Raw genomic sequence first — 18,224 nt, 5'->3', positions numbered from 1 at the left:
TCCTGAGTGATCTGAGGGGGAGTATTCACAGGAAACAATATGAACTCGATTGTCATTGTATCGACTAAAAGTGCAAAGAAAATGGATGGATTTCATGCCCACATCAACAAAATCTTTGCTCACCGGCCAGAGGTGCCTTCCTGCAACACTGCCCACATGCCGAATATGTAAATTCAGTTGAAAGATCATTGTTTTGACATCACAGAGTTTACTAGTCACATAGTGAATTTTGCTGTGTGGGGGGGTAAGAAAACAAACCCCACTATTTATACGTAAAACCACCAAGGACTCTATTTCAACGCCACTAGAAATACTTAAATGAATAAAAAAAACAAACAGCAATGGCGGGATGCTGGGATGCTGGTCAGGTGACAGACAGATTTTGGAGCATGTGGAAAACCAGGTGGATTGCTGGCTGTGCAGAGCAATAGCTGAACTGAACAGAGAGTCCAGAGTGCAGAGCACTAATCTGAGAAAATAAAAAGTGAAATTGAGAGCAGAGCAGCCAAATTGAATATGTTTCTGTTGTGAGAAATAGAAGAGCTTCGGACTGAGGCCGTGCAATGTGCACAGAGGAGGAGGCTGATCTGTTCACTTTAAGTGAGCAAAACTCATTTTAACTTTCCAATTAGTTTCTTCTTCTTCTACCATAATTAAATATACACATACACACACACACACACACACACACATACATATATATATATATATATATATATATATATACACATATATATATATATATATATATATATATATATATATATATATATATATATATATATATATATATGATATTAGTTTTGTCATTGTACTTGTTAATACAATAATAAAATATTTAAAAATCTTTTTGTGTCAGCAGAGTTTGGAATTTGAGTATCCTGACAATCCTACAGGTTTTTCCACAGCTGCTCTGATTACTTGTTGCATGTTCAATAAAGACAGAAAGGTTTTGTGTTATTAGTTTAAGTTTTGTCTGTAATTCTGACTAAGGTGAAAATCAGACCACGCTATAAGTTTCTCTTTTTCACCTTTTTTTGAGAGCCATCTGAGCAAATAAACTATTGTAGGTAAAAAAAGCAGCAGCCTGGAGTTTCAAATGAAACAGCAAGTTGAAGGCAGTTTCTCTGTAGGGGTTTCTCTTCCAGTAGAAAAAGGGCACTTACAGCATATTGAACATTTTTAAGATTTATTAAAGGTTCTTCTTGTCTTTCCAGCTGGTGGCGCTCTAACTAATAGCTGAAGCTCATCTCAGGCTACGACCAGCATGGGCAGCATGTCTCACCTTGGAGATCTTTGGGATCTTGTTGGGGTCGATGGTCCTGCTGTTCTTCGTCATAGGCACAGTGTTCCAGGTCTCTTCTCTCTGCCCACGCTGATCTCTTTGATCTCGTGGATCTAAGGGGCATAAAGCAGGAAAAATATAGTTCCGTGGGAATTCAGCGACAATTCTGAACATTTTTCATCATTTCAGACACGCATTAAACACATGATGAAATATTATAGGTCAGCTGACAGATGGGAGGGGGTAGGGGGGCTTCCTTTCTGCTGCTGGGCACAATAGCATCTCTGCGGGCTATAGGAACAGGAAGTCTGCCTGTATACTTGCAGGCTTCCTGAGTCACTGTAGCTGTGCCGATATGACTCTAAGCCTTAAAGAGGATTTAGACTGCAGGCCTGACCTGACCGCCTCTTGCTGTCCTTGGAGAGGAGCTGCTGGTGCACTTTTCTCTGCTCTTCCTGCTCTTCAATCTTAGCCTCTTTGTGGATCTGCTCAATTGTTTTCGGGCCCTGGTCAGCTCTCCTGGAAACCCAGTTGTGCTGGAAAAGAGAGAAAAAAACACCAGATTCATAAAATACACCGAACAGTGTCAGTCAGATATAAACCAACTGAAACAACAGCCAGAGCAAATTACCGTATTTCCCTTGTTTTATCATGACACACAGATCAGATCACATATGAGAAGCTGTCAGTCACAAAAGAAAATCACTAATAATTTAATGAGTGACCACACCTGACAGAAAATGTGTTAACAAGGTTTTCAACTTGCGACAGCCCATCATTTGTTATTAATATCTATGTGTGCGTCTATGACGCTGAGCATGAAGGTTTTTGTTTTTAAACAAAGTACGTTCTTGCTCATTTCAATTTCAAATTTGACAGGAACGTAGCACAGCAGGGATTTGAATTTTTCCTCCTTTGCGTATGAGATGCTGACGCTGATTCAAACAACTTGTGTCAGGCTAGAGTTAAGGAGCAATCTCAGCTTAATCAATGCAGATGCATCTACAGGAAAAACACAATATCAACCTTAACAGCGACACCACAGATGAGGTTTGATATATGTATAAAGCTGAACTGACAATTCTGTCTCATTTTCATTAGGCTTTTAAACTCAGGCTACAACAGCTAAACACAAACACAAAAACCCATAAAAGCCAGTGTATAAATGGGAGCATGGATATGTGTGTACTGCAAATGACTGAGTGAGAACAGTTAAAATCTTTGTGTGGAGACAGCTGACTGTTCTCAAACTGGACTTTCATGTTAGCATAGATGGTTTTGGTGTCATGCATACAGATGAATGAAGCACCCGTCACTGAGATGCTGGTTGGGTCCAGAGACAGCAGCAAATAACAAGGGGAAAAATAAACCGCATACCCAAGCTCCACAGGTGGATTTATTACTTGTGAACCTCTTCTTATTTTTACTATGAAGGTGTTTTCCAATCAACAACTTCCAATTTCTAAACTAGACATGTTTATAGGTTTTTGACGTCTATATAATTAAACATCTCAATCTGATCAGTTTATAAAATAAAAGCAGTCGATGCACGCAGCTTCTGTACAAGTGTTAAGGATATATTTTTTAAAAAAATGTGTTGCACCTTGTTAGCAAGTCAGTATCACTGGGAATGGTTTATACCCCACTTCCTGTTAACTGATTTGGTAACTGACACTCACACCAGACTTCACATAAATTTCTTCAGAGGTTATTGCAAACAGTGATAAAATAATAACTGGGCATAGTGGCATAGTAAGTGGTGCTATATCTACAAAATTGAATGGAATATACACAGTAGTATTTATGGTAGCGTCTAATGTTTTTGTGCACTGCAGTGAATAAACATCAATGCTTATTTAGAAGACAACAAACACCAGCAGCTTTTTACTAAAGCTTCTCTTCTAGATTTCCCACAGCTTAAGACAACCTAGATTTAAGACTTATTACAACTTTTTTTTTTTTTTGCCACATTCGGAATTAAATTTAAAACAAACTTAATAACCAAGACTGAAGGAAAAACAAAAGCACATCAACTCCTCAGGGTTAGAGATGAAACTTGTTAGCTTTTTCGATATATTTGAGGTATTTTGTTAAAGAATTTTGTAGTAAAATTTCCCCATCTTGATTTTGCTGTTAGCCAACAATACATTTAACCTGAGCTAACTGGCCACCATATTTTAAGACTGAGATTTTAAATTGAAATAATGCAAATGCAGACAGAATGGACATTAGCTGGATTTGAATCTGCCAGTTCCAAAGTCTATGTGATATTTGATTGTGCAAATGTGTGAATAGCTCGTGTAATCTGATGCATTTATTGCCACTGAACATGTGACATGTGCACTGCATCTTACACTCTCTATACAGACTGCTTGCTCACCTGTAGTGGGAACATATTTGAAGCTGACTATTTTCTGCTGTGTGCAATATGTGAGTAAAATATCCTGACCGGATTTTTCTAAAGTTTTCATCAGTTCATTCGTAAAAACAGAAGTGTACAGCTAAAAAGTGATCAGCACATACAAGCTTAAACAAGGTCAGGTATTTAAATACTCCAGGGTCATGTTTGTTTGAGGTTTGTTACTGTTTACTGTGTATTTTACCAGAAGGTGTAAAGATTCAATGGTGGAATAGATATCATTTGAGCAATATTAGATCAAAACACTGATATCCCGCATGTTTCAGAGAAACATGTCGGAAAAATCAATGAAATAAACCTCCGTGGGGGGAAATGCATTATTAGTTCATCTAAACATGGGCTGGGTTCTCCACTGAAAACAATTATCAGAAATGCACACACTCACCAATCTCAGGTCTATAACGTCCTGTAGCATGAACCGTATCCGAGACGAAGTCTTCCTCTCCTTGACGATTTTCTCCATCTGATTGAAATATTGATCCATCCGGGGCTGATGAAAGAGACAGACAAGGTTCATTTGAGATACGAAGGTTAAATTTTCAATTTCTTTAATGGACAGCAGGTCTGAGTGATTCACATTATTTCATTCTACTGACTGATTGTTCAGTTTATTACGTGGAGCGGGACCTGCCTGACCAACCAACATTAAATGGGAACATTTTGGGACGCAGCAGAACAAAAACTCTAATAACCCAAGATGAATGGACTCAATTCGATGTAATAGCTCGCCATTGAACAGAAATGTTCTGAAAATAATGAGATTAAACAAGATAAAACTCATCTAAAAAGGGAACAATGGCTGATTTATGATCAAATTCTTTAGGATTTTATGGCTCTCAACATATTCCGGAAGCAAACAAAGCAGATTTAAGTGGTTACGCTGAGTTCATAAAATTTTTGTAAGGGTGCAGTCTTTGCACCAATTGGTTAGCTCTTTGGTAACTTTTTGGGGAATTTCTGCTTCTATCTACAGTAATAGCCCTGTAGTGCAGAGCTGATAGAAAAGAGGGGAGGAAGAGCGAAGGAGCATCCACAGCAAAGGGTGACAGGTTGGACTCAAACCCGGGCTGCTGCATTTAAGCTTTATGGCATATGCTCACTGCTCAACCAGTAGGCTGAAGCGGCACTGTGGGGCTGGTTATTGACAGCAGGAGGAAAACACTACATGTTAAAAAAAGACAAACAAAGACCCAAATATCACAACTGTGGACTCTGCTGTCATCAGTAGGTTTGTCTAACTAAGCCAATGTTCATATTTACTGAACTTTTGCTACAAATCAACTGAAACCATGTCAAAGAAAACCAAGCAGCAACTTCTGGAGCTGAAACATGAAGCCAAGGCTAAAGTGCCAAAAACAAAAATTCCTCTGTGTTGTTCACTGCTGACAACCCATGTTAAAATACCCAACTTCATAGTACTAAAAACATGTTAACAACCTAGCATAAATTGGTTGAGGCCTCTATAAAGACTTTCCCCCCTATATAACAACTTTACAGATGTTGATGTTTTAAATTAGGGATGTTAAACTCGTTTTACATTTGGGCCACATACAGCCCAGCTTGAGCTTATGTGTGCCAGACCAGTGAAACTCCCCTTTCTGTTAGTGTAAAGTTTAATTACACATTTAATCCTTGACATATCGCAACATAAGAAAAACAAGTGTGATTTCAACAGTACATCTCAGTTTTTCTTCGTGATAAAGAAATGCTGCTGCAGTAGTAAATGAAAGTCTTTAGGCTTAAATATGGAAATATGGAAAATTAGAGAAAAACTTCTGGTAAGTCATTGCAGAGACTGTTCTGTAATTACAAAACAGGAACTTTTTGTTAATTCAAAGAAATGGACAAAATGGCAAAACCAAAAAATAATCATGCAATCATCCTATTTTGATGGAATCAGGCAGAAGTTTAAGACTCATTGTTTGGGCTTCAGTTTTGTTGAGCAAAATCTTCTAATTTTAAAATCACAGCTCAGCTTTTATTAAGCTGAAACACAAGCTGTCTGTGCTCGAATGTTCCACCAGCTTCCTTGATTACCTCCTCAGGCTTTGTGAACATATCAGAACAGGCATATTTCAAATACGCTTAACCTAATAATAGTTTTGCAATGGCACAGGCATCCAGCCACAGCTTCACCAGCTCCAGCATCTGTTGTTGTAATTTCAGTTTAACATAGCGAAGTTTAAATGATTTAATACACTGCAAACACCAGTTTTATTTGTCTGTTTGTGACTCATAAAAAACACACAACCCCCTCCCCTGCAGTGAACAATCTTTTTGGTTAAAGAGTAGGTATGATGTCAGTCTGTTGAGATTTTCCTTGGTTGACTACAGTCCTAGATGTGTTCCCTGCTGGTCAGAGGACTTGTCTTTTGTAGGGTGACTGGTACATGACAAGGATCAAACCACACATCACAGTGCAGCAGAGAGCAGTATGGCCTTTAGGTCAGTTATGTCTCTCCAAGCATCTAAGGACTCTTTCTGTGACCAGCTGAGAGTCACTGATATCTACAGGAGAGCCAGTCAGACAGAACAAAGCAGAGCATCGACTGCAGAGACACTGTGGGGATATCCCCGTTTCCTCATAACCTATATAAACAGCTTCTCTGTTGCCTCTGGAACTGAATGTAGCCAAACTGTTGAAGGATCAAATCCCAACAGAACTTCTTTTTTTATGTCTCTCGAATTTGTGCTGCTGTAAACCAGAATCACCTCATCTCACCTCACCTCATCAGATTCACTTAACTGCTGCACAGCCAACGCTTACCTTGGTGGATATTAGCACAGGGATAATGATGTCAAAGTGCCATGCCTGTGTCATAAATATAAATTGATTCACCTTTGACTCTATCCATCCAAATATTGTCTGAACTCGTTCACTTTCATTTCCGAGTCTGGCTTTAAGTTTTTAACACAGCCTCAGATAAAAGGTTTGTTCAAGGTCTCGCTGCAATGTCAAATCACCTCTGAATATGTAATGAACAAGACTGCGTGTAGCACATTACACCAACAGCCTTCAGGTTTGTGCTAGTATGTACGAATCAGTGTAAATGTAACATTACTGTAAGTGTCAATCACATCTACCTTCACCGATTCACTTTCTTGCCCTGAGTCTGATACAACACGCAGCATAAATTCTGTACCAATTATCAGCAGAGGCTTATCTGATCTTGGCATAAATACTGGAAAACAGGAGACAGTTAACTGATTACGTCTATAAGTTAAATGTGCATACCACTATCTCTAAGCTAACTATTAATAAACTTGTATAACACCAAACTAAAATGCTTTGGGTTCAATGCTTGTCTCCAGGAACCCCCCCCCCCCCCCAAAAAAAAAAAAAACCCAAACCAAAAACAGTCTTGTCCTGCAGGTTTTAGATGTGTCCTTGATCCAACACAGCTGATTTAAATGGCTAAATTCATGTCTTGTCTAAAACCTGCAGGACACTGGCTCTCGAGGACTAATGTTCCCTACCCCTGGTCTAGTCTATATGACCATAAAACCACATTTTTACACCTTGGATGTAAATTTCTCTGCGAAACTTACACCGACAAGGTCAGACATTGTCAATTTGCAGATCCTGAGGTGTTTTATGCTAATTGTTTATCAATATTTGAGTGCAATTTCTCCCGTTTCAAGACTTAGCTTTTCATCTGAAGCCTCAGCAGGTAACTAAATACTTCCCCAAACACTGAAGACACTTAAACTTCACTATTAAACATAATAGTTAAACTATTAACTAAAACTATATATTAACAACTTAATAAAAGAACCTTCTCCGCCAGCTCACCTTTGCCTTTTCAAAGTCAAGGTCCTTGCCAATGGTGGTGAGTAGCCTGCACAGGCACTCCAAGGACTCCTCATCGTGGTTCTTGAGCAGCTTGACCACACAGTCATGCATAATGGCCTCTGTCAACATCTTGAGCTTGAAAAGCTCGCCGATGAACTTGATGTTGCCGATTGAACGCCGCCGGGCCTTGTCCTTTGCTTCCTCAAGCTCCTCCTGAAGCCGCTCACGCTCAGTCACCTAAAGAAAACAAGGAAACATCAAAGTTTAAAAATCTTATCTTGCCAGGAATGGAATATAGTCCAAATAAAATCCAAAGTAATACTTCTGAAGTCACAGATGACATACCGATGCAGCAGAGTCCAGCTCTTTCTGTTTCCTCTCAAACACCACATCGTCCACCTTGTCTTTCTCAAACTCCTTCTGGCAGCGATTTAGCAGCAGCTTGCGAAAGTTCACTGTGGTGTTGGGTTTGTCTGTCATCTGCACTCTGAGCTGTACGTGAACAAAGTTTGTAGTAAAGAGAAATTAGAGAAAAGACAACATCCCTAAGAATCTTTTAAGACCAAAACAACTGAAGTAGTTTTCATGTTATACTAAAGAAAAAAAAATTATACAAAAGCACACCAAAGCACACCCTTTTAGATGTAAAAAGTCATTTTAAACCCATTTTTATTTATATGCAATATTTACAATAATAACAATATAATAGCATAGTATAATAGTAACTTAGAATGAATATACCTACGGTATAATTTAAAGCATAACACAACCACAGCTCTGCGTCTTAATCGAGACAGCGATTGGCTTACCGTGGCGAGGCAGCGGCACATGTTTCCATAAGCCACGGAGAAGCTGGGCTCATCGATGGCCTTCTCGAAGACCAGGTCGATGACGCCTTTGAGTCTCTCCTCTGTGTCGATGGTCAGGTCTGTTACCTGCTTCATCAACTGGTTGAACTTCTGAGGCGTCAGCTTGTTCAAGATGCTCCGTACTTTCCTGAAGAGCTCCTGTAGGGAAGCCATCACGCAATCATAAATAGAACTTAATAACTCAGCTTATCAATCAGACACTGTATATTGAGTGAGTTCATTTAGTGGTAGGTTTAATTATTTAGGCGGCTAATTTTTGCTGTATTATTTTATGTGTTATTTTGTGTGTTTTGCTGGCTGTGTATGGTATATTTGGCCCTGCCTGTGTTTTCTGAATCTCTGGATCCTCTGCGAGGCTCTCTCTCTTCATGCCAGGCTTCCAGGCATTCTCTGCTTTTTTTAGCTGAACATCATCATTCACCACCACGTTCATGATGATCTTCCTGGGTGGAGGCCGTCGTTGCCCAATGCTCATTATCTGTGAATATAATGAAAGAAATCAAGAGAGAGTTAACATTGCTAATGACATGACTTAATTACATAAAAAATAATAAAAATAATAGGAAATAGGAAAAACAATAGGACACAAACAACACGACTACCAGGAGGCACTCATAGAAGTATAAATTATTCCAGCTCTGTTTAAATAGACTGCAGTGTGTCGGTGGCTACAAACCACCCAAGTATTTTCCGTGACTCTCTTTAGCATTTTTTTATTCATTTGATTGTGATTGACTTGCCAGTGGAAGTTCCTCCCATTGTTATTTTGAAAGTTCAAATGCACCTGACCAGCTAGCCCTACCACTTCCTGTCTCATGTTTTCCGTGCTGGCTAGCTTCTTGGCCAGGTTGCTATTGTGGCGATCCTCTGGATCATTCAGCTGCTTTTCCAGAGAGGATCTTATCCTGCAATCGGATGGACTCAAACACAACTAGTGACAGTTAATAGAAGACCCGCAGCAGGTGGAGAGCTGGTTCCTGCCAATTATATCTCAAGATAGTGAAGTTGGAGTGTATCGAGGAATGGGAGACTCATGGGAGACTCATGGGAGACTCATGGGAGAGGCATCTGATTATAATGCATACTGCACTGAATCCCCACAGTAGCGGCTGAGGTTTTGTTTGCATATATACTTGTGTGTTGGCATGTTAAGCTTATATTCCGCCATTGTCATGTATTAACTTGCTAAATCAAATTATAGTCTATTACACTTTGTTTCAGAGGTATTACCATTGTACTAATCAATAAATAGATATATCAATAAATCAATAAATAACACTGATTTAACACCGTACTATAATTACTAAATTTAATTACTATAATTTAAGAATGATTAATTTATCACAAAGTAATGGAGAAATAAAATATTTGCAACTAAGAAAATAAAAAACATTGTCAAATATATTATATAGATTCTAAAATATTGTATTCTTTTAACTTCTCAACATCCAGCTAACTGACAAACCACTCAATTAGGTTACATTTTAGCCACATGCTCAACATCCATAGTTTACTTGAAGATGTTAACCTTTCATATCGAGTCTCATATATTGATCTTGTAGTTATAGGTTTTCCGTTTTAAGATTTCCATTGTGGATACAAAACCCTGCCCTTAAGCAAATCTCTCATGGTGCAGTGAACGTTAACACAGAATGCAGACAAACGTGGGTGCAACCCAAACCTGTAAGAAACACTGTATTAACCCTATGGATTATTAATAGGGGCACACTTGATTAGGTTAATTCAGTCTTGACAAGTGTACAACTAACTGTGTTACACTGTACACTGGAGTAGAAGCAGTGTGAGTGGGATTTTATGAATGACTGTGGCAGCTTGTGCGAGTACATGTGTGACTCACCGCAGAGCTTCGTCCCCCAGACATCTGTCTCCCAAAATCTGCGAAAGCAGGTGTGAAATCAGGTCCTCTGGAAATCACCCTGGAATCCACCGCTCGAGACGGCAGCTTGTTTTGGTTCATCTGCATGAAACATAACATACAGAATATGTCATCAAACGCACACATAGACACACATAAACACACAAGGTAACCCTAACAGCAGGGGGAGCAGTGATACCCTGGTAATCTGGTAATATTGGCAACAGGGCAAGATGAGCCTAATAAGCGTGTGTGAGTGTGTTTGTGTGTGTGGAAGGATGAATTTCTAACCCGGTAGTCACTTTTAAAGGTGGCCTCTAATAAATGACAGTCATACTACATTATCAGTCTATGGTTTATATGTTCTTCTAGCACTGGTAATAAATTATGCTCAGCTTGTTCTGCGGGCCGCACAGTAAGAAAAGTCAGAACCAGATGTGGAAGGGGAGGACAGAAGAAAGGAACGCAGGAGAGAGCGAGATAGTTGTGGGGGAGGAGAGAAGAACAAATCCAGCTCTTTGTCTTTCAGCTGTCCTTGACTTCCTCTTGACTCTTTTCCAGTGAGATTTCACTTTCTCCCACAGAGAAAATGAGACTTTGGGATTGTACCAATCAACTGTTCGCCGGCCTGGTTGTTCTTTTTTGAGAGATGGGGGAGGGGCATGTGCTCTTGACACTGCCAAGTGTGACATAATAGCAATGTGATTTTAATCAAAACAGCATTTCTGCAGGCCATATGCTCCACCCATACATATGTGTGGATCGGAGCAACAAACCGAATTTGCATCTTTGATCCAACGCAGAAACTCACAAACTAAAACAACGTCTATTGTCGCCTGTTGACATGTGGTTAAAAAAATCCTTTTCATCCATTTCACAAAAAAAGGTTGATTTGAAACTAATGCTACAATTAATGATTGTTTTCAGCACCATTATTTTTTAAAGGCTGAAGGCTTTTAAAAACAATGGCATTATGAATAATGCCCAGAGCCTGCTGTGATTTCTGTGTTTTAGGTTTGTTCTTTTTTCCTCGACCAACAGTCTAAAACCCAAATGACAATAAATGCGCAATGCTTTGAACTTCACGTTTGAGAAGCTGAAACCACAAGTATTTTTCAGATCAATGAGATAGAGTTGACTGTTTGGAATTAGTCTACATCATGGAGAACATTTGTTAATACCTTCAGATCAGGGGTCAGCAGCACACCTCTTCCAGCCCCTGCTGTGAGTGCAACTGTGCTTATTTTCAAATACATGCTGCTGGAGACCATCAAGACTCGTCATTCACTGGTGTAAGCTATTTAAACTCCAGTCTTTTGGATTTTGCTGCAGTCATTTGGTCACTTTGAAGGGAGCAGAACCACATCATACTGCATTTATTTCCTTCGTACGGTTTAGGAGAGTTGCAGATCACCCAAAAGTCCATCGATAGCGAAAGGGACAGCTCTTGCTTCGAGCACTGCCAAAGCGAGATCTAAATTTAATACACCTCATGACCACCATGGGCCTCCAGCTACCACACTACAGCCTGCTTTAGGAGGAGAGAAGACCATCCACTCATTTTCTTAGCTCCTCATCCAAGCAGGGGGATATGACCTGGATAAGTTACCTGTCCATCACAGCGTTAACACAGACAACCACAAGCTAACATACGCACTTAATGCCAGTTTAGAAACACCAATCGACCAAGTATATTTATGGACTGTGTGGGAAGAAAAACCAACACAGGGACTTCATGCAGGCACAAATGCCACACAGCAATGCCCCAACCAACAAGGAGGCTCAAACCAAGAGCCTTCTTACTGTGAGGTGACAATACTAATAATTGCACCATCAAAGTCCTCCAACTAAAATGAGACACTGCTTTTGTTTTGTTTGCTTCTTACTGTTCTGAGGCCTGAAGACTCGCTGAGCACCTTTATAACGCACACATCAATATCCCCTCCTCAGACAAAGATGCCCAAAACCTATTATTTTTTTTGTCACTAAATGATTTAAGTGATAAGAGAGTGGTGATATGGGATTTTAGCTAAATGTCAGCTGAAGTCTGGTAACAAGAAGTCTGGCTCTGGGAATAAATAACAATAATGGAAAAAATAAAGGAGGGGTTAGCCCAAGATAACAGAGAAGGGCCTGTCAAGGCCACATATCTGCAAAAATAAAAAATAAATAATAATAAATAAAAACCTGACAACATTTTCAACAATCTATTTATCTACACAGATGTCAGGCTATTTAAAGCTTTATGAATTCTGCAAGACTGCTGGGATATCTGTAGCTTACCTTGTCCAGCACCACATCGCTGATCGGTGGGAGCCCTTCAGGCTTCTGTATGCAGGCAGGCATGAACTGGAAGCCCAACAGAAACTCTCTGTTATACTGACGTTTCCCACTGGGTTCAGACAGGTCTGGACAGCCAAGCAGGATTGAAGAGGAAAGTAAAGGGGGGAAAAAAAGGATAAACAGATATGAGAAACAGACAGAAGTGCTGAGCTTTTCATTTAGAGGCAGCTCTAAATATAGAAATATAAAGACAAATATTTTTATTTGTAAATGCAGAACTCCATCCTTTGCTCCCTGGATTTCAGTTTTGCCTTGGGTCATTTGAAAACACAGTTCACACAGACTGAGGTCCTTCTCACCTTCCATGTCTGGAGGAGCTCCGGTGGAGTTCTCCTTGTCTCCAGGGGTGGCTCCGCTGTCGCTGCTCTCCGTCTCCGAGGTGTGGCCTGCTCCGTTCCTGATTGGCTCCAACTCTGCTTCACCATTTTCCTCTGGAGCAGTGGGCTTTCCATCAGCTTCTGGACTGCTACCAGAAGCAGGAGCAGGGGTAGAGGTGAAGGCTGATGGTAGGGGTGCTGGGCTGCTGCTCAGAGGAGCTGACTGCACAGCCTGGTCTCCAGCAGGCTGATCTACTGGCTTAGACTCATCCTATGAGGAGGCAAGATTCCATTAAGGTCCGAGCGTGTTCAAAGGGTTAGGGTTACATTTAAACATATATTTTTAAGGTGTAATTATAACGTACTTGCAGGACACACTTGTACATGAAAGCTTAGCTTTGAAATGGGTATTCACTGATTAAATTAAGGTCTACCTGTTTATTTTCAGGATAGACCAGTATATTAAATCTGTTGAGAGAAGCCACTGTTCTGCAGCTCTCTCTGAAATTATTTTACAGGTTTTAACTGCCCCCACCCCCCCAAAAAAATACACATTTACTGTAAAATAAACATCTGGAAGTCCCTTACATATTACACACTAAAACGATAGTTCATAAAAAAAGAAAATGTAAAAACTGAAGCACAACATGCTGCTTTTAACAGACTGCAACAAATGGTGACAGAGTTCAAAGACATCCTGCTGGTATCATTTATTCCCCTTTACCCTGTCCCCACAGTCATTTAACTAGAATTTGAATAGCCCAGTGCTTTTAGCAGTCCTCATCGTGGAGACTCAAACGCCATCTATGCACATAAACAGCACAACAGGAAACACTGAACTTCCTCTGAGTAATACAGCAGAACAATTAAAATACAAATACAGTCTACCATCAACTCAACTATAATGCTTGTATTATAATATAAATTCCCATTGGTTATTATATAAGGATGTAACCTTTTTACTCTTGGCTGATGTATGGGAAAAGCTTGTTTAGTAAACAACCCGCTGTATTCTTCACCTTTCTTTTGGCTAGTTATGCAGTCTTAGGGAATAACAGCACATTTCACCCAGACAATATATCTCATTTCACTAGTGTGATTGCTGCATGCAGAACCCAAACAACATTAAGCGGTTCAGCTGAACTTGGCCAAGGTATGCATGCAGTGTGACTGCTATTCATGAGAATGGGACTCATATGCTTTAACAGCTACCTTCATCAAAGTTTACAAATCTAGAACAAGGTGTGTCACCAATTCTAAAAATTGTCTAAAATCAACCTCACCGTGCTCTTAAAAAACCTTGACCATGAAAGAAAAGGAGCAAGGGTGCCAGACAAAAGTTTAGATGTAGAAACAAACTGAAGCGTACTCAGACAGCTTAGTGCAGTGTGAGCACAGCCCAGCAGGTGGCATGGGAAGGGAAAACAATAATGCTAGGACATGGTACAAGACAGCTACACACAGGGTATAACCTTCATCAGAGACCTAAAAAAATTCAAATCAAACAATGCCAAAGGTGTGGAGATATTTTCTGAAACACCACTCTGAAACACCACAAAATTTTTAGTCAGTGTAAAGGGTTTCCTCTTTTTTTTTTTTCCTCTTTTACTCTTTGTGTTTGTCTCCTAGTGTGCTTTGTGTATACTATACTAATGTATCTGTTACTAAACCTTCTATTTCTACTTCTGGCTTCCAGCACTGAGATGAGCTGAGAACAGAAACAGATAATGAACTTTTTTAGGCTTACTTATTATCTACACTCCTAAGGTTTTATGTTTAAAACCTCTCTGTGTGACTTTTTGTTTTTTTGCATAAAACGGCTCATAAAACCTGTTCAGCATAGACTAAAAATAAGCTATTTAAAGCCCTTTATTTGTTGGCCAGTATTTGGTGGTGTTAGAACTCTGCCACAGCAACAAGCCTGTGCAAAACCATAAAAGAAAGGAAACGAGAGTGGAACGGAGATGGTTTTACATGCAGTGGACTGGCTGAGCAGTGGAGATGATGGATAACTCCTTGCTGACGATAACAACACCCCAAAGTCATTTATGTCTGCTTCCCTAACCACACATGTGGAAACATTTTCCACTTGAACTATTGCCCAAATTGTGCCTTTCCTCCTCTTTCCCTCTCACATTCCTGTAACACTTTGCAGGACTACTCCAAAATGAATTAAGACACGATAAAAACTATTTCGGAGAAAAAAAAATATGTCACAGTATCTCAAAAAATTATTGATTGTTTATTCGTCCACAGACTATAAGCCACTTCTCTCCAGAGGCTAATAAAAAATAATCTACAATTTGATGTCAAGCTCAATACCTAGGTTTTCTTTCCTCTCTTCATCCTAAATTATGAGTTAAGAGGCCAACTTCTTACCTCATCCACATTTTGAGGTGCATCTCCAGTAGAGGTCCCTTCATTTGGTTTTCTCCGGGTCTTTGGTATTGCAGAAGCAGTCTGATTAACTACAGGGAAACAGAAACGCAGGAACTTAAGATCACTTGCAGCCAGTCAGTAAACAAGCAAGTCATGAGGGATTTAAAAGGTAAATTTGATTTAGTAAGAATGATGGCAAGAAAAGCATCTTTTTACTCAAATTACAAACCCATTATGTTTTATCAAACTATCAATCAATGCTCCATTTCAGACAGTTTTTACTACTGTCTCTATGATTTCAAAGAGAGGAGCTGTCCTTAATATGGCTCTAACCTTTAGTTTGAACATTTTGACAACCAGAAGAAAACTGCGTTAAAGGGAGACGGGCTAAATTTGCTTATTTCAGCTAAAGGTCTGCATCCAGATCCACTTAAAACAAACAAAATTCATAGAGAGAAATGAAAATAAAAAGTCGACATTCAGTGGGCGCAATGCCGAGACGGTGTGACACGAACATGACCCTCAGTTTATTCAGCCACTCAAAATGAATGAAGATTTCATAAAAAGCCCGTGTTCGCTACCAAACAAGTAGAAACAAGAAAGTGTAAAAAATATTTCCTCTAATTTCCATGACTTGACTTCCTTTCCTTTTCCTGTGTTATGTTTTGTTTGATTGTGGACTACTGAGGATCAGCTATTGTAGCACAGTGTTTGAAAAGAGATTATCTGCAAAAACGTGCCTTATGGATGTGCCCAACAGGACCACTTAATTCAGCTATTTATGTATAACATCATAAAATAGTAATGGACTCATAAAACAGCCACTCATTGGCTTGTCACTGCCACTTAGTTTATAGCACGCTTTTAAAATGCCACATGCAATCAAGAACTTAAACGGACTCAGTACCCGTAATAGGACTCTTCCTGGTGAGTGCTTGTTGCTGGGACTCTGTTTTGCTGTCAGTAACACCAACATGTGCCTCTGCCCCTCCTCTAGAGATGAGGTCTTTAGTGTCTAAGGACTTGCTCAGCTCATCAGCCTCCGCTGTGGCCTGCACTAGAGGCGGAAGGCCAGGAGGGAGCATAACTGGCAGAGTTGGGACGGGGCTTGAGGTCAGGGTGACTGGCACCACAGCCACAGGTGCCATAGGGGAGAGCGTAGCAGCAATGGGCACCTCTGGCCTCACATCAGAGGGCAACGTTTGAGAGGAGGAGAGCTCTCTGTAAGCAGGAGCAGATGCCTGGGGCTGGAGAGAAGGCTCATGAGCTTGAGTGTCCAGCTCAGTCCCAGAGTCTGCAAGGCCGTTCAAAGCCTTGGGAGCCAGCGATGGAGAGGCAGCTAAAGTTCGTGGGGCATCTAAAAGAGGCTTGTCCGTGTCGGGCATCTGAGGTGGTGCCGAAGAGGGCTTGCTCTCCCCAGCAGAGGAGGAGGCGCTGTGAGAAGATGCTGAAGTAGTGGACTCCCTGGCTGAGGGACGTTCACTAGTGTTGGCGACTGCAACTGGGAGAGTGACGGGGCGTGCCAGAGAAGCAGGGAAGGGAAGTTCGGGCTCGGGAGCAGGAGAGGGATCAGATGCAGGAGTGTTGGCCTCCAGTCTCTCCAAGGGAGCGTCAGGCTGCACAAGCCCAGGTGAGGAAGACTTCTGGGCAACTGGCTCCAATTTTGGCAAGTCATCTAAGAGGAGGAAGGAAAATGATTTCAGAATGCAGTTAGCAAAGCTCAAGGTTTTTCCAATCAGAATCATGTATAAACATGCCTTTGTGTTAAAACATTACCAAATAAATAAATTAAAAAACAAGCCAGAGAGACCATAGTTCAACCATTTACACAAGATATTGTTAACAGAGAAATTCCCGTGAAAGCTTGTCAAATCTTACAGGTATTTACAGGAAGAGCAGGAGGCACTGTTGAGTCAATACTCATTTGAATGTGAAATGAAAGTGAAAGCACTCAATGTGCAATGCCTCAAAGTGATCTTTAAAATATCTGAAAATCACCAAAAGAAATACAGCTAGAGGGAAACACTGGTTGCTGTTATGCATGAAACAGTAAAATCATTGATTCATCAATTACATTACTTTAGTATTTTTTGAGCACCTAATGGCATGTTTTTACCATATGTACATACCTATAGTTACATATGCATGCATGTATTATGTCGTGTAATAGGATTGGGCCCCTATGTGTTGGGGAGTTTTAGATGACTTTTAAGGACAAAAGAAGCGTTTGGGGCAGACCTGGCCCTGGTTTGGTGTCTGAAGCCACAGCTGTCAACGGCTGCTGTGGCTGCTGGGGCTGTTGAGACTGTTGGGACTGCGGTGGTTGTGGTGACTCCAACGTGTAGCTTCCAGGATGGGTTTGCTGTTGCGGAGGAGGCTGAGGCTGCGACTGCTGCTGCTGCTGCTCCGGAGTCTGGCTGCTGCTCGGCTGCTGCGATTTGAGGTAGAAAATGTGAGGATAATGAGGGTGCGGCCATAAAAACTAGCAACACAGAAAACCAGAAAGAGAGGCACAAAGATGCAGGCAAGCACGCACACAAACAAATAAACAAGCCCAAATGCAGAATTAAGCAAAAATAAGGAGTCCAACGAGGTAGAATAAGAGGAGAGATGAAAGACAAGACAGGAGAAACAGAAAGACGGAGAATGAGGGATGCGAGAGGAATGGCAGGAGGAGAGGAGAAGATCAGGACGATGCGGAATTAAAGCACAGCGAAAAGGGGGTAGATGCATTAAAAATGAAATTGGGAGGGGGCACAAAAAGACAGAGAAAAAGAGGAAAGACACTGTTAACATCCACAGAAGGACACAGGGAGGAAGAAGTCCTAACATCCCTCTCAGAATTCAGAATCCAGGGAATCTGTCTCATTTGGGCTTTTCTTTTTACCAAAAATGTGTCAATAGAATTAGAACACTAGATTTTCCATATAAAACAAGGGCTAC

At 40.5% G+C, this 18,224-nt stretch overlaps 1 protein-coding gene across 18 annotated transcripts in view; it reads right to left on the bottom strand.

Moving 5' to 3' along the window:
- The window catches only part of eif4g3a (eukaryotic translation initiation factor 4 gamma, 3a), a 68,996-nt gene that overhangs the window by 12,080 nt on the left and 38,692 nt on the right, over window positions 1-18,224 (bottom strand). For 13 of the 18 annotated variants that reach the window (XM_084929190.1, XM_084929202.1, XM_084929191.1 and 10 more), the window contains 13 exons: window positions 17,520-17,763; window positions 16,189-16,956; window positions 15,282-15,370; window positions 12,885-13,173; window positions 12,526-12,650; window positions 10,225-10,344; window positions 8,689-8,844; window positions 8,307-8,504; window positions 7,843-7,989; window positions 7,498-7,734; window positions 4,090-4,194; window positions 1,683-1,821; window positions 1,286-1,398 (listed from right to left, as the gene is read on the bottom strand). In XM_084929190.1, coding sequence (XP_084785316.1) covers window positions 1,286-1,398; window positions 1,683-1,821; window positions 4,090-4,194; window positions 7,498-7,734; window positions 7,843-7,989; window positions 8,307-8,504; window positions 8,689-8,844; window positions 10,225-10,344; window positions 12,526-12,650; window positions 12,885-13,173; window positions 15,282-15,370; window positions 16,189-16,956; window positions 17,520-17,763 — 2,730 coding nt within the window. The remainder of the gene's footprint in view (window positions 1-1,285; window positions 1,399-1,682; window positions 1,822-4,089; window positions 4,195-7,497; window positions 7,735-7,842; window positions 7,990-8,306; window positions 8,505-8,688; window positions 8,845-10,224; window positions 10,345-12,525; window positions 12,651-12,884; window positions 13,174-15,281; window positions 15,371-16,188; window positions 16,957-17,519; window positions 17,764-18,224) is intronic. The other 5 variants (XM_084929199.1, XM_084929203.1, XM_084929208.1 and 2 more) reach the window with 2 other exon arrangements.

Source organism: Perissodus microlepis, chromosome 5 (genome assembly GCF_051167445.1).
Source record: "Perissodus microlepis isolate ML-2025 ecotype Zambia chromosome 5, ASM5116744v1, whole genome shotgun sequence".
Classification (NCBI taxonomy): domain Eukaryota; kingdom Metazoa; phylum Chordata; class Actinopteri; order Cichliformes; family Cichlidae; genus Perissodus; species Perissodus microlepis.
This window is presented reverse-complemented; position numbering and strand designations above follow the sequence as displayed.